Source organism: Ursus maritimus, unplaced genomic scaffold, assembly GCF_017311325.1.
Source record: "Ursus maritimus isolate PB19 unplaced genomic scaffold, ASM1731132v1 scaffold_14, whole genome shotgun sequence".
Lineage (NCBI taxonomy): Eukaryota > Metazoa > Chordata > Mammalia > Carnivora > Ursidae > Ursus > Ursus maritimus.
Window position 1 is genome coordinate 44,181,614 of NW_024423786.1, and position 12,612 is coordinate 44,194,225.

At 55.5% G+C, this 12,612-nt stretch overlaps 2 protein-coding genes across 3 annotated transcripts; one reads left to right on the top strand and one right to left on the bottom strand.

Moving 5' to 3' along the window:
• Nucleotides 1–4,737: 4,737 nt before the first annotated feature.
• On the top strand, nucleotides 4,738–8,183 carry LRRC25 (leucine rich repeat containing 25). Of its 2 annotated transcripts, none has more exons than XM_008703941.2 (3): nucleotides 4,738–4,893; nucleotides 5,294–6,331; nucleotides 7,748–8,183. In XM_008703941.2, the coding sequence occupies exons 2-3, from the start codon at nucleotides 5,547–5,549 to the stop codon at nucleotides 7,884–7,886; spliced, it is 924 nt and encodes a 307-aa protein (XP_008702163.1). In that variant the 5' UTR covers nucleotides 4,738–4,893; nucleotides 5,294–5,546; the 3' UTR covers nucleotides 7,887–8,183. The 2 variants fall into 2 exon arrangements, with proteins under 2 accessions (XP_008702163.1, XP_008702164.1); XM_008703942.2 differs by having other exon boundaries at nucleotides 4,752–4,893; nucleotides 5,538–6,331.
• Nucleotides 8,184–10,572: 2,389 nt separating this feature from the next.
• On the bottom strand, nucleotides 10,573–12,382 carry GDF15 (growth differentiation factor 15; the record flags this gene model as incomplete). Its single annotated transcript, XM_040628252.1, has 1 exon — nucleotides 10,573–12,382. A coding segment is annotated over one exon (660 nt), but the record flags the coding sequence as incomplete, so codon positions are not given.
• Nucleotides 12,383–12,612: the final 230 nt, after the last annotated feature.

The following is a 12,612-nucleotide window of genomic DNA, read 5'->3' on the forward strand; positions in this document are numbered from 1 at the left end:
TCTTGATTTTGGCTCAAGTCCTGATCTCAGGGTCCTGGGGATGAAGCCCCGCATTGGGCTCTGTGCTCAGAGAGAAGTCTGGAAGTCTGCATTAGGATTCTCTCTCTCCCTCTGCCCCTCCCCTCAATTGCTGATGAACTCTCTCTCTCTCTATCTCTCTCTCTCAAAAAGAAAAAAAAAAAAGTTGCATACTCTACCCACTGAGCCAGGTGTCCCAATCACTCCACCTATCTTAATTTGGGGTCCCCGAGCGCAGGCCCTAAGAACAGAATCCTGGATCTTAAGTGTTTGGGGAGGTCATTCCCAGAAGCCCTGATCCTGGCGCGAAGAGAGCGAAGGAGCCCTGCAGGGGGCGCCAACCAGCAGGCTCCCAGGGGCCGGTTTCCCAGGGGTTCCCCCCCTCCCCCGCCCCGCCCCGGGGAGACCGCCCAGAGCCCTCCTCGGAGATGTCCTCCCGGAGGTGGTGGGGAGCTGAGGCATTTGTAATCAGCTCGCCTTCCGTCTTGTGGTCGAGGGCTGGTCCCAGGAGAGCCCTGTGGGCCAGCAGCGTGGCCTCCCACTGCCGGAGCAGCCCTCTGCTAAGCAGCGAGCAGGTGGACGGCGCTCGCTGACCGCAGCCGCCTCGGTGCCACGTTTTGTTTGCCCCCCCCCGCCAAGAGCGTTCAGTGGCTTCTCAATTTCTTCTATAACCAGCGTGGCCATGTGACCTCAAACAGGCTCTTTCCGCATCGTTAAAAATCCAGCTCTAACCTTCTGAATTCGATTTTGGTGCGTCGATGGACCCTCACGTACCCCTCCCCCTTCCTCCACAGGACACCGCCTGCGTCTAAAGTTGCCCACGTCCCCCGTGCCAGCCACACGCTCACGTTCACATCTGCTTCTCGGCCCTTCGCAGCCTCCCCACAAGGTGGTTTTCACTGTCCGTCTTTTACGGAGGAGGAAGCCGAGGCGGGGAGAGATTAAGGCACCGGGCCTGGGTCACACAGCGGTGAAGTGGTCAAGCCGACCTCAGTCATCGTTTGCTGGATGCACGCCTGATCTGCGGTGGCCATGTCTGTCCACAGTCCGGGTTTGCCCCTAAGTCAGCTCTGCTGCTCCAGCCGGGCCCTGGGTTGTCACACCTGCCCCTGGTCCTGACCTGGGGCTCCAGAGCCCCTCAGACCCCTTAAGATCCCGGGGCCTCTAGGTGGCCTCAGCTGCTGGGTTGGGCGGCCTGGCCCCCTGCCCCCCACCCTCCCCCAGGTGAGACGGGTCCCTAGGGGCAGCCAGACCATGAGCGGTGCTGGGGAAGGAAGTCTGGCATTCAAAGGCTGTACTTTGAGTACATGGGGGATGGAAATGGCAGGACAGGGGCTGGGGCCAGAGGTTTGGGGGCCTGGCCCCAGGGAGAATCAGAGTTGGAGAGAAGGGCAGATTCCGGACAAGTGTGAGAGCCCAGGAGCTCGATGGGAGGTGGAGAGTAGGGGAGGGCAAACCCTTCATCCCACTTCAGCTCCCCAGTCTCAGGCACACTGGGGACAGGGCCCAGGCTGAGGCCTCACCCAGCACAGGTGGGTACATGGGGGTCAGAGGGTGTGGGGCAAATACGGCTACATTGAGGGGGCCATGGATTGGTGGCCCTGGGTCTGGGTTATCCTGGGAAATTCTGTATATCTCTCTATCTTTGTCTTTGTGGGAGGTCTTTGCGTTTTCCTGACTGTTTGGGGGGTCGCTGAAGGTCTCTAAAGGTCTCTGGGTATCCTGGGGTCTTGGGGATTCTGAGTTGTTCTAGGTATCTCTGGGGATTTCTTTCTTTTTCTTTTCTTTTCTTTTCTTTTCTTTTCTTTTCCTTTCCTTTTTTTTTTTTTTTTAAGATTTTTATTTATTTGAGAGAGAGCACAAGCAGGGGAAACCACAGACAGAGAGGGAGAAGCAGGCTCCCCACCGAGCAGAGAGCCCAATGTGGGGCTTGATCGCAGGACCCTGGGATCATGACCCGAGCCAAAGGCAGACGCCCAGCCGACTAAGCCACACAGGTGCCCCTCTCTGGGGATTTCTGAAGGTCTCTAGGTGTCCATAAGGACCACTGGAAGTCTCTGTGCTGAGACACTGCGATCTGCTAAGAGGTAACTATGAATATTCGTTTTTCATATTTCATCTGAAGGTTCTCTAGCCAATTGAAATCTAGGAGCTTTTTTTTTTTTTTTTTTTGAGAGAGAGAGAAAGAGCACAGAGGGAGAGGGAGAGGGAGAAGCAGATCGCAGATAGACCGGGGCTCAATCCCAGGACCTGAGCCAAAGGCAGACGCTTAACCAACTAAGCCACCCAGGCGTCCCTAAATCCATAAAATCTTAAAAAACAAAACAAAACAAAAAAGCTCGCCACCTTTCCTGCTTGCTTCTCGCTTTTCTTTTCCTCTGCGTTGCTTTTTCTACCTGCTTCATATTTTCCTGGTAGATCCTGCGTGTCTCCAGTCTCTCCAACTGCTACAAGAGCCCCACGAGGACAGGGATTTTGTCTGTTTTCTTCAGGGCTGAACGCACAGCTCCTAGACCAGTGCCTGGCACACAGTAGACCTCCATAGAGGTGTGTGGAGAAAGATGAATGAGTCTTTCCTTATCAGTTCATAGGGCTCTATCATTTTGTTTTTACGACTCTGAGGCACCCCCGCGGGATGGATGGGCTGTTATTCATCTAACCAACCCCTTGGGTTGCTTCCTTGCCCCTCCCCCCACCCCCATAACAACGTTGCCATGAATCATCTCTTAGCTCTGCCATCTTTTTGCCTTCCCTCTTTTTTTAAACGGTTCAAAATACACTTAACATTTACCATTTTGGCCATTTTATAGTGAACAATTCAGGGGATTTTTAGTACATTTACAGTTTTCGCCAGCACCGCCAACATCTAGTTCCAGAACATTTCCATTGTCCCCAATGGAAACCCCGTCCCCATGAGCCCGCCCTCCCCCTTGCCCTCCCCCCAGCCCCTGGCAACCACCAGTCTGCTTTCTGTCTCCATGGATTTGCTAGTTCTGGACGTTTCATATCAGTGGAATCACAGTCGATGTGGTCTTTTGTGTCTGGCTTCTCTCACTCGGCGTCATATTTTCAAAGTTCATGCACGCTGTAGCGTGTGAGGGCTTCGTGCCTTCTTACGGCTCAGCAACATTGCGCTGTATGGATACATTACATTTTTTTATCCACTCATCAGCGAGTTCATGCCCCTATTGCCCTTCTCATTTTGTAAACGTGAATTACTCAGGAGCGTCCCAGAAGTGGGGTGCTGGGTCAGCAGGCACAAGTGTTTGTAACTCTGGTGGCCTGTGTCCACGGGCCTGTCGCTGGGAAAGCACCACAGACGCTCCCGCAGCAGTGCGCAGGGCTGCCAGTGTCCCCGCCGCCCCGCCAGCACCGAACATTATCACGCTTTTGCAGTTTTGCCAATCTGATAGGGAAAAACACACGGTACCTCAGAGCGGTGATTTTGCGATTTTTCTGAGGAGTGAGTACCTTTGGGGGTGTTGAAGCAACAATTTGCAACTTTCTATAAAGTCTCCGTTCAAAACCTTTGGTCAATTCCTCTGAGTTGGTAGATGGAAAAGGGCAGAGTTTGAGGAGAGGGGAAAGCATGGGGGAGTGGACTTCAGCTTCCCACAGTCAAGGAGAAGGCTCTTAGCATTTACCCCATTTTACAGGTGTGGAAACTGAGGCACGGAGTGCTTAAAGTTGCACTGTGAGTCAGGGTCCAGAATGGATTTGAAACTGGTCTGCTTGATGCCAGGACCCCGGTGAGGTTGAGACCCTCTCCCAGCCCTTAATCTCCTCCTTAATCTACTTTTGTTACTGCCCTTCTGGCCTGACTCAGACCCCCCTCTACTCCTCTGCAACTCTGGCCTCCTCCCCAGGTTCCCTATCTCCAGTCACCAGACTCACTCTGGAGGAATCTTTTGACACAGTACCCCTCCACAGCTCACACATCTATCTTCCTTGGCTCCCTGGGGCCCTGGGAATAATGCCCCACTCCCGGCCTCTGAGGCCAGCACTGCCCACCCCCTGCCCATACCACCAGTTTCTCCTCTTAACCTGTCCACTCCAGCCACTCCACTCCTAAACACACCGTCCTAGCCAGCCATGCTTTCTCAAGCTGCAGGGCCTCTGCTCCTGTTGTGACTTCTGCCGGGAATCTGCCATGCATTTGTTTCTGCCAGCCAGTGTGACTCATCCTCCAAGCCCCAGACTCAATGTCTCCTTCCCCAGGGAACCCTCCTCACAGCCCCCTCCAGCATGGAGGATTGCTGTACTGAAGCAGGAGCTCTGAGTCTGTGGGGGAGGCTAGCAGCTTGGAGACTCAAAGCCAGGTTTTAGGAATCCTTGGCAAAACCCTACTCATGTGTTGAAGCCCCAATGCTAACGCTTCCTCCTCCAGGAAGCCTTCCAGGACTCTGTCCTTCTCTCTGATCTGACCTGGTTCCACTGGACTGGGTCTGTCTGTGTCCAGCTCTGTCCTCTCCAAAGACTGGGTGCTCTACCCGAACCTGGCCGTACTGAGGCCTTATGGAAGTCCAGCATGGGTGATTGTTGAATGAACATATGAACGCGTGGGCTGGGCGTCAACTGAGCTGACACCAGGAAGCGAGTTGATGAGGTAGCAGTCGGTCGGTTGGGGTATTATTGGGGGACATGTAGTCACTGGGTTCCAGCAAAAGAGAAGCAGGTCGCCCCTCCCCCTCCCGTGAGAATCCTGGGCCTGAGGCCTTGCAGGGGGGCGGGTCTCTGTGTCTTCATTCTTCCCCTCAGCATTGCACCCGGACACCAGTTCCTCTTCCCCTGAGTCGCTGGGTGCAGATCCTGAGGAGCGCCCTGGACCACAGCGGATCCGCGGAGGGTGCTGACCACTTGGGCGCCCACGTCCAGGTGAGCCACCATGCAGCCCCTCCCGCGCCGGAGCCTTCCAGCACTGCCGAGGCAAAAGCGTGGCGGTGGGATCAGAAAGATGGGACGGAGGCGCTAGAATTTGGGTCCGGGAAGGGGCCTCAAGCCAGATTGGAGGGGGTTCCTTACAGCAGCCCCATCCGACCCCGGCCCAAAATTCCCAGCACCCCGCAGTTCTGAGATGAAACAATTAGCGGGGCCCGGGGCGGGCCGTTTCCGGGGCAACCGCTTATTTTGCATATGGTCCCGTTTTGGCCAATGAGGGAGCCTGAAATATTCTTGGTGGGGGGTGGGGCTTGGGAGGAAATGGGCGACTTAACCTGAAGGGGCTCCACTGGGAGAAGGGGAGGGGCTGACTGGGATTCGTGTTCTCGCCTTCCAGGAACCGCACGCACCGGGATTACGTACCCATTCCCCAGAGGGGGCTACTGAGGCCAGAGGCCAGAGCCAACCAGAGAGGCGGCAAGCGAGGGCCTGCGTTTTACCATTTTAGATGCAGCCTGGCCACTCTGAGATAATAATAATTACAACTACAACAACAACAATAACAATAATAATACACAAGCAGTGAGGGTGAGGTGACCACAGGCTAAGGGCTAGGCGTGGATTCTGGTGTCTCTGCCTAGGTTGCTTGAATGGGGGGCTCCCTGGCTTGGATGCTGGCGTTCCAACTGCTGCTGCAGGATCGAGGCAGCAAAGTGTTTTCCTGCAACGTGTCTTCCGGGAACGTGGACTGGAACACAGAGTTCACAGCCGTATGCCTGAACTTCAGTGGCCAAGGCCTCAGACTGCCCCAGAACCAGTCTCTGCAGGCCAGGGAACTGCTCTACCTTAACCTGTCTGGGAATAGCCTTCAAGAGCTACCACTGCTCTTCTTTAAACCCCTGAGAAAACTGGTGGAGCTCGATGTGACAAACAACCCACTGGACCGCGTGGCCAGGGAGCTGGCTATGCGCTGTACCCTTGACCTGAAGGCTGACTGCAGCTGCGTCCTAGAATCCTGGCATCAGGTCCGACAGGACAACTGCTCCAGCCATCAGCCTCTGGAGTGCCGGGACAAAGCTACTGGTGCCTGGCGCAATGCCTCTACCTTCCTGGAGGCTAGCTGCCCCCCTGGCCTGTCCTTGTCGATCCTTGGGGCACTGGTGGCCAGTGGAAGCCTGCTTCTCGGGCTCACCATCACTGGCCTAGTGCTGGCCTGGAGACTCCGGGGACGCTGGAGGGTCAGTAACCGGGATCTGGACAAAACAGGCGCTGCTCAGGATGGTTCTCGGCCTGGCTCTGGCAAGCAGCCGAGATACAGCAGCCGGGGCCTCAGCCCGAAGTCCCCAGCGGCTGCCCTGCCCAGACTCTCCATACCTGACTATGAGAATGTGTTCGTGGGCCAGCCAGCTGCCGGGCACCAGTGGGCCGACCATGGGTGAGTGATTCACACCTGCCTGCAAGGCTCTGGCCCCAGATGGCCGGGGTTCAAGTCCCTGCACCTTCTCTTGTAGGCTGTGTGATCTTGGGCAAGTCGATTTCCCTCAGGGCCTCTGTTTTCTCATCCGTAAAATGGGGATAATAACAGCTCTCGTCTCATAGAGTTGGGATAAGGATGAAGTGAGTTCCTGTATATGAGACAAGTTTCCTCCTTCATGACGTGCAAACTGAGTTTCTGGGTTGCCAAGAACGGGGAGAAAGGAAGCTGGTGTTCCAGGCGGAGTAGGAGCTTCACAGAAATAGTCAGTGGCCTTGGCTCAGATCCTGTGTGACCCAGGGCTATCTCTGAGCCTCTGTTTCAGGCTCTGTAACATGGGGACAGCTCCCCTTTCCACATGTCCCTTTGACACTTGAGGTGCTCAGAAAGCAGTGTCCTTCTCTCCCCACGAAGCCCTGATGCCTCTAGATTTGGCTGGACTTAGAGGGATGGGTTCGACTTTTCCAGCTTGGCTGAGGGAATGAAAGGAATGGCTGTAGGGGGCAGCCCCAGCAGGGGTGAAGCCCCGGAGGTGGGAGAGAATGGAGAATCTTCTGTGAATCAGTTTGAGTTGGGAGCTGAGGCTGGGGGGGGGGGCGGCGATGTTGGGAGGATCCAAGCGGGAATGGAACAGGGTCATGGCTGGGTGTGCGCAGGGGAATCCACGAAGTGGGGAGGCGGGTGGGAAGCTGTGGTCGAGAAATGCGAGAATATGCAAAGCAGATGCAAATAGGGCTCGGAAGCAGAAGTGGCCTGCCGGATGGAGTTGAAGGCTCCGGGCTCGGGCTCGCTAAGGCAGCTTGTGCTGTGATGTTCACCCTGCGTCGCTGTCACCAAAGCCTCAGGATCAGTCTCCTCCAGAAACATTGTATAGAATGGGATCTGTAGTCCCCCCCCCCACACACAATTCACTTGTACACATGGGGGCTCTGGGAGGCAGGGGAGTGACTTGCCCAAGGTCACACAGTGAGTCTGAAGCAGAGTCTGACTCCCAGTCCTGTCTATCCCTAGACAAGCATCTATGTGTTTGGAGTGATTCATTCTAAAGCATGAATAACTGATGGACACTACTTGCCCAAACCAGAGTAGGGTTAGAATGTTCTAGAGGTAGGAGAGTTCTTCTCGGGGTGGGGTGGGGATGGGGGGGGCCTTGCCTACCATACGTAGCTAGGCATCATTAAGAAGCTACCTCCTCCCAGACCAGTTCTCCTTTCCTCAGAGAAAGTTGGGAGGCTGGGAGAACACTGCCCTGTGCCTCAGTCTCCTCATATGTAAATACTAGGAGGGGACTCAGTGCCCAGAACTTTCTTGGCCTCTCAAAGCTGACGTGCCTACGCCCTGAGTGCTCCCTTCCCTCACGTCTGTCTGTCTCCGCAGGGCTCACCCACCAGAGGACAGCGACTTTTACATGAACTACGAAGGGCCTGACCGTGCCTCCCAGCCTGTCTACTGCAACCTTCGGTCGATGCACCAGACCCCGCTGGACGAAGAGGAGTATGTGATCCCCGGGTGCTGAGCCTTCGGTGCCCTGAATTCCAGCCCGCCGCCTTCTATGGGACTTGGGGCATTCTAGCTCTTCCCTGGCCCCAGTCTTCCCATCCGAGGAATGGCGACAGGGAAGGACCATCCCTGTGGCCCCAGGGAGGCTCTTCAGCTCCCTCTCCAGCCCCCGCTTTGCTTCTCAGCTCTCTCAGCTGATGCAAGGGGAAGAGGAGAGGCTCTGACATGGGGACAGGAGGGTCAGTTTGTGAATCTGTCATCACCCTCCAGTCAGCGTGCAGGCCGTGCTTAATAAATGCTGCAGGCCTGACAAGTTTGCTGGCTCAGGGCAAGTGGGTTCCTTGAGGTGGGGGTTCCCTAAGCTCCCCAAACCAGATTCTCTGAGACTCCTGAATTGTTCCCCACTCTTGGTCTGTCCCCCCTGTCCCTCTCAGGCCCCATTCTCAGGCACTTGGTAACCAGGCTCAGACCCCAGGGCAGGCCACACCAGCCCCAGAGGGATCATCATAACAGGAATGGGACTGTGCCCCTCTCCTGCTCACACACCCTCCATGGCTCACCACTGTCCCCCAGGACTTCAGCCTGGCGATTGAGGCCTGCGTGATTCCGCCCTACCCACCTCGTTATCACTACCCTCTTCTCATCCTTTTGTCCTTCTGGTCTAGGCCTCCTCACCACCCAGCCCATCTCACTCCTGAAGTTTTCATTTGTCCATGCCATTCCTTTTGCCCAGAATGCCATTCCCTTCCACTTTTTCTCACTCTTAAACATCTTAATACAGGTGTGGAACTCTGGTCTGAGTGTCAGGAGGCATGGGCCCAAGTCCTGACTCTGCCGTTAACAGGCCCTCAGTTCCCCCATCCGTACAACAAGGCAATTAGTCTCTGCAGCTGTCTCAGCTTTAATATGTTGAGATGTCTTCCCTCGTCCTTCAAGGCCAGGTTCAATGCCACTCTACTGAGAAGCCTTTCTCGGTTCCTCCTCAGGCAGAGTTAATCACTCCCAGAGTTCCGCATATTTCAAGAGTTTGTTCAAACTCACCCCTCAGCTGGGTTTCCTGTCAGCAGCCCCCAGCATGGCTCCTGCCAACCCCCCAATCTAGGGAAGACAGCTGGACATAGATACCTTCAGTCCTGAGAGGTCAAGCCTGGGCTGGAGGGAGGGATGGGGCCAAGGGCTCCAGAGGGAGATGAATGAAAGAGTCTGGAAAAGGCTGAGCGTAAGAAGGGAATCTGGAGTGGGTTTTGAAGGATGCATGTTTGAGAAGTGGAGAGGACATGCCTACTGGGCAGGGGGACTGGCCCGGTAAGCAGCAACTGGAGGTATGAAAAGGCACACGGGCATACCAATGTTCAGCGAAGGCAACAACTGATATTTGGGGAGATACTCATATGGCATCTATTAGCTTTGGGGGACCCTGGGATTGAGCTTAATTTTGAGGCTCTCTTGGGTTCCTCAACACTTGGGAATGATCTGGGGTGGGAGAGGGAACCTATAAGGGTCTTTAGCTTCCTTGAACCCCTGCATCCCCACCCTAGACACTGTTCGAGTACCCACTCCTGCCCCCGATCATCTGTCTTCCTCGCCTCCAGCATAAATCAGATCCCAGCCCTCCCCAGCTCCTACCCCTACACATCTAGCCCTGGCTCTTCAAACACACCCACACCCCTCACCGCCACCAGTGAGAGTTGGTGGATTCTGGCCCCCACCCACCTCTCTGGCCCCATCTTCAACTGTTTTGCGGCTGAAGACTGAGCTTGTTCCCAACTCAGGGCCTTTGCACCTCCTGTTCTGACTTCCTCAAATGCCCATTCCCCAACTCTCCCCCGAGTCCTGTTCTTCCTCCAGGTCTCAGTTCAGATGCCATCTCCTCCGGGAGGCCCCCTCCCCCGACCATCTAAATCACTTCTGCCTCCACTCATTAATGGATTCCCTGAGTTGACTCCTCAGCACAATTCATATTGCGGCCCACACTTTCTTATCATTTATCTTTGTCCTCACCTGTCTTCCTCACTCAACTGAGCTCAGATGGGGTGCTTTTGCCTGTCTTGTCCTTTCTGTGTCCTGAGTGCCCAGTCACGGCCTGGCACAAAGTGGGCATTCGCTGAATACATTCAGGGGCACCTACAATCATTCAGGTCTGCCTCTGGGTGGCGGCATTCACAGGGGACACACCTCACTCACTGCTGGAAAGTAGGTACTCTGTCCCCCAGGCCCGCATAACATTACCCTTTGGAGATACTCAGGGTGGTCAGGCAGGTAGGTGTGGGGAGGGGGCAGACACGGCACATCTCAGGGATTCCAAGATCCTAAGTAAGAAGACTATATAACATGGGAGATGCCAGGTGCATGAAAATGTTCTTCACGATGTATTTATTTCCACCTGTTTGGTTTTTTCTTCTTAAACTGGCTGCTTGGAGTTTATTTTCCACTTGGTGCAAGGTACACAATTATGGGGTGTCAGGGAGGCACGCATGTGGCTTGGACAGAAAAGAGTGGGGTTCTCTCAACTTCCTTTTTGGTGTTTTGCTGTTTTGATACAAAAAAACCCAACTGCTTCTGCTTGCTGCAGCCTGCCTAGTCTAGGGGGAGGGGAGGGGAGGAGAGGGGAAGGGCTCTGATGAGCCTAGTGCCTCCTGAGACCTGGTGGCTGGAGGTGGCCAGGCCACTGGGGCGGGGTGTTGGCTTTGTCAGGCTGGCCACCGAGCTGCTTCCTCACAGCTTCCAGAGCCAAGTCATAGGTGATCTCTGGAGGCCTGCAGAGATCCTGAGGGTTCTGGGGACCTCAACACTGTAGCCATGAACAGAAGAGTGGACTTCCTGAAAAAGAAGCTTGCCCAGCAGTGACCTGGGTTAGCCTTGGGGAGACTGGGGTGGTGAGGGATGGCTTCCCCAGAATCCTCTGCACTTCTGCAGGGGCTGCTACTGAAAATGGAACACAGATGGTGCCAGTAATGGCCATGGGTGGTCAGGAGCAAGGGGGTGGAGGGGATGGCTCCCATGCTATTGCTTGTAGGCTGGTGGAAACCAAGTGCAGACAGAGCCCCAGAACTCCCAGCCGCCTTAGCTGCGCAGGGCGTGGCCCCCCTTGCTCTTTTTATATGAAAGACTAGAGGTACCACTAACACGGAGGGAGGTGCCCCGAATAGAAGTGATGGGACTCTTCTAGGTTGGGGGCAACATCACACACAATACACTTGGCTGCAGACAGACATGACCCTGGGCTGCCCGTGTTTGGCAAGATGACTCCAAGGCAAGGAGAGGCAGCATGACAGTGATAGAGACAGGACCATATAACTACAGAAACAGGAACACTGAGAGACGAGATATGGAGGGACACTGACACCCAGAAGAGTCTCAGAACCAGAAACCGAGGAACAAGGAGAGAGAGAAGCAGAGGCAGAGAGAAGGGTGTCCTTGAGGTGCATCGGTGTCATGAGCACCGTCTAACTGCCTGACATCCCAGAACACCCCACCACGCGTTCCCTGAAAGGTTCCACTCACCCTGATACCAGGTCCCCTGTGAGAACTGACGCCAGGGAGACAAGGCTTTTCCCAGCGTCACCAGCTTCATCCTGGACACCACGGGGCTCAGGTCAGACAGCTTTATTTTTATTACCACAGTTTTAAATAAGTGCACACCGTCAGACCAGCCCTCCAGTCCCCAGGGAGATCATCCCAATAAATTAATAATAAATACAAACTTATAAATACAGAGGTTTGGGCGGGACGGGGTAGACAGCAGTGGTGGGAAATCGGGTATCTCAAGTCCCACAAGCCCATTCGACAGGCAAGGATCTCTGAGGTCACTTCCATCGCTCACAAGCCGTAAAAGTGAAAGACTAGGGCCACTCATACGCAGTGGCAGTCCTTAGCCACGAGGTCGTCGAAGGGCGTAAGCGACACGCGACCGTCACTATCTTGGTGCATGAGCACCACCGGCTCATAGCTGGCGGGCACGCAGCACGGCGCAGGCGCAGCTTCGGGATTCAGGCCATGCAGGCGCGCCTGCATCTGCGCGTGCGTGTTAGCCGACCGGAACTGGCTTGGGCACGCGCCAACACACATGCGCACGTCTAGCTCGCGAGGCGCCAGCACCCAGTCGGCCCAACCCAAGTCCTCGAGCGACGCGCGCAGGCTTTGAAGGCGGCAGCAGCGCCCCTCCCCGAGGGGGCAACCGTCCCCGCCGTGCGCGTGCGCGTTGCGGCGCCCCCTGGCCGCACGTGGCCGCCAGTGCAGCTCAAGCTGGGGACGTGCAGAAGGCAACGTCGCTCCCAACCGGTCCCACTGAGGCAACAGTCGCAGGCGTAGTACGGGTGCCCGAGAATCTCCAAGGCTGAGTTGACGCTGCAGCGGCCGAGTCACGTCCCACGAACTCGGCTCCGTCGGGGACAGCCTGAGCAGCGCCCGATGCAGGCGGGAGGCCGCGGGGAGCCCCTCAGTCAGGTCGGCCCGGGCAATGCGCAGGTGCAGGTGGCCGCCCGACCCAAGTCGCACTGAGGAAGACAGGAAAGCCAGTCAACCACGGTCCTACTGTGCGCCAGGCGCGGAGTGCCCATTTCCTCCCACATGCCAAGCCGCCTCCCACCTCAGGGCCTTTGCACAAGCTTCTTCCTCTACCAAGCACACTATTCCCCTGAATCTCAGTGTGGCAGGCTACACCTCCAGCCCGTCTAAAATAGGCACTGCCCTATTTTATTTTATTTTATTTTATTTTATTTTATTTTATTTTATTTTATTTT

Bases quoted from the DNA above. Each gene is read 5' to 3' on its own strand.
- LRRC25 (XM_008703941.2), top strand. From the start codon at position 5,547: ATGGGGGGCTCCCTGGCTTGGATGCTGGCGTTCCAACTGCTGCTGCAG. The intron at 6,332-7,747 runs GTGAGTGATTCA...CTGTCTCCGCAG, and splicing joins CACCAGTGGGCCGACCATGG to GGCTCACCCACCAGAGGACA.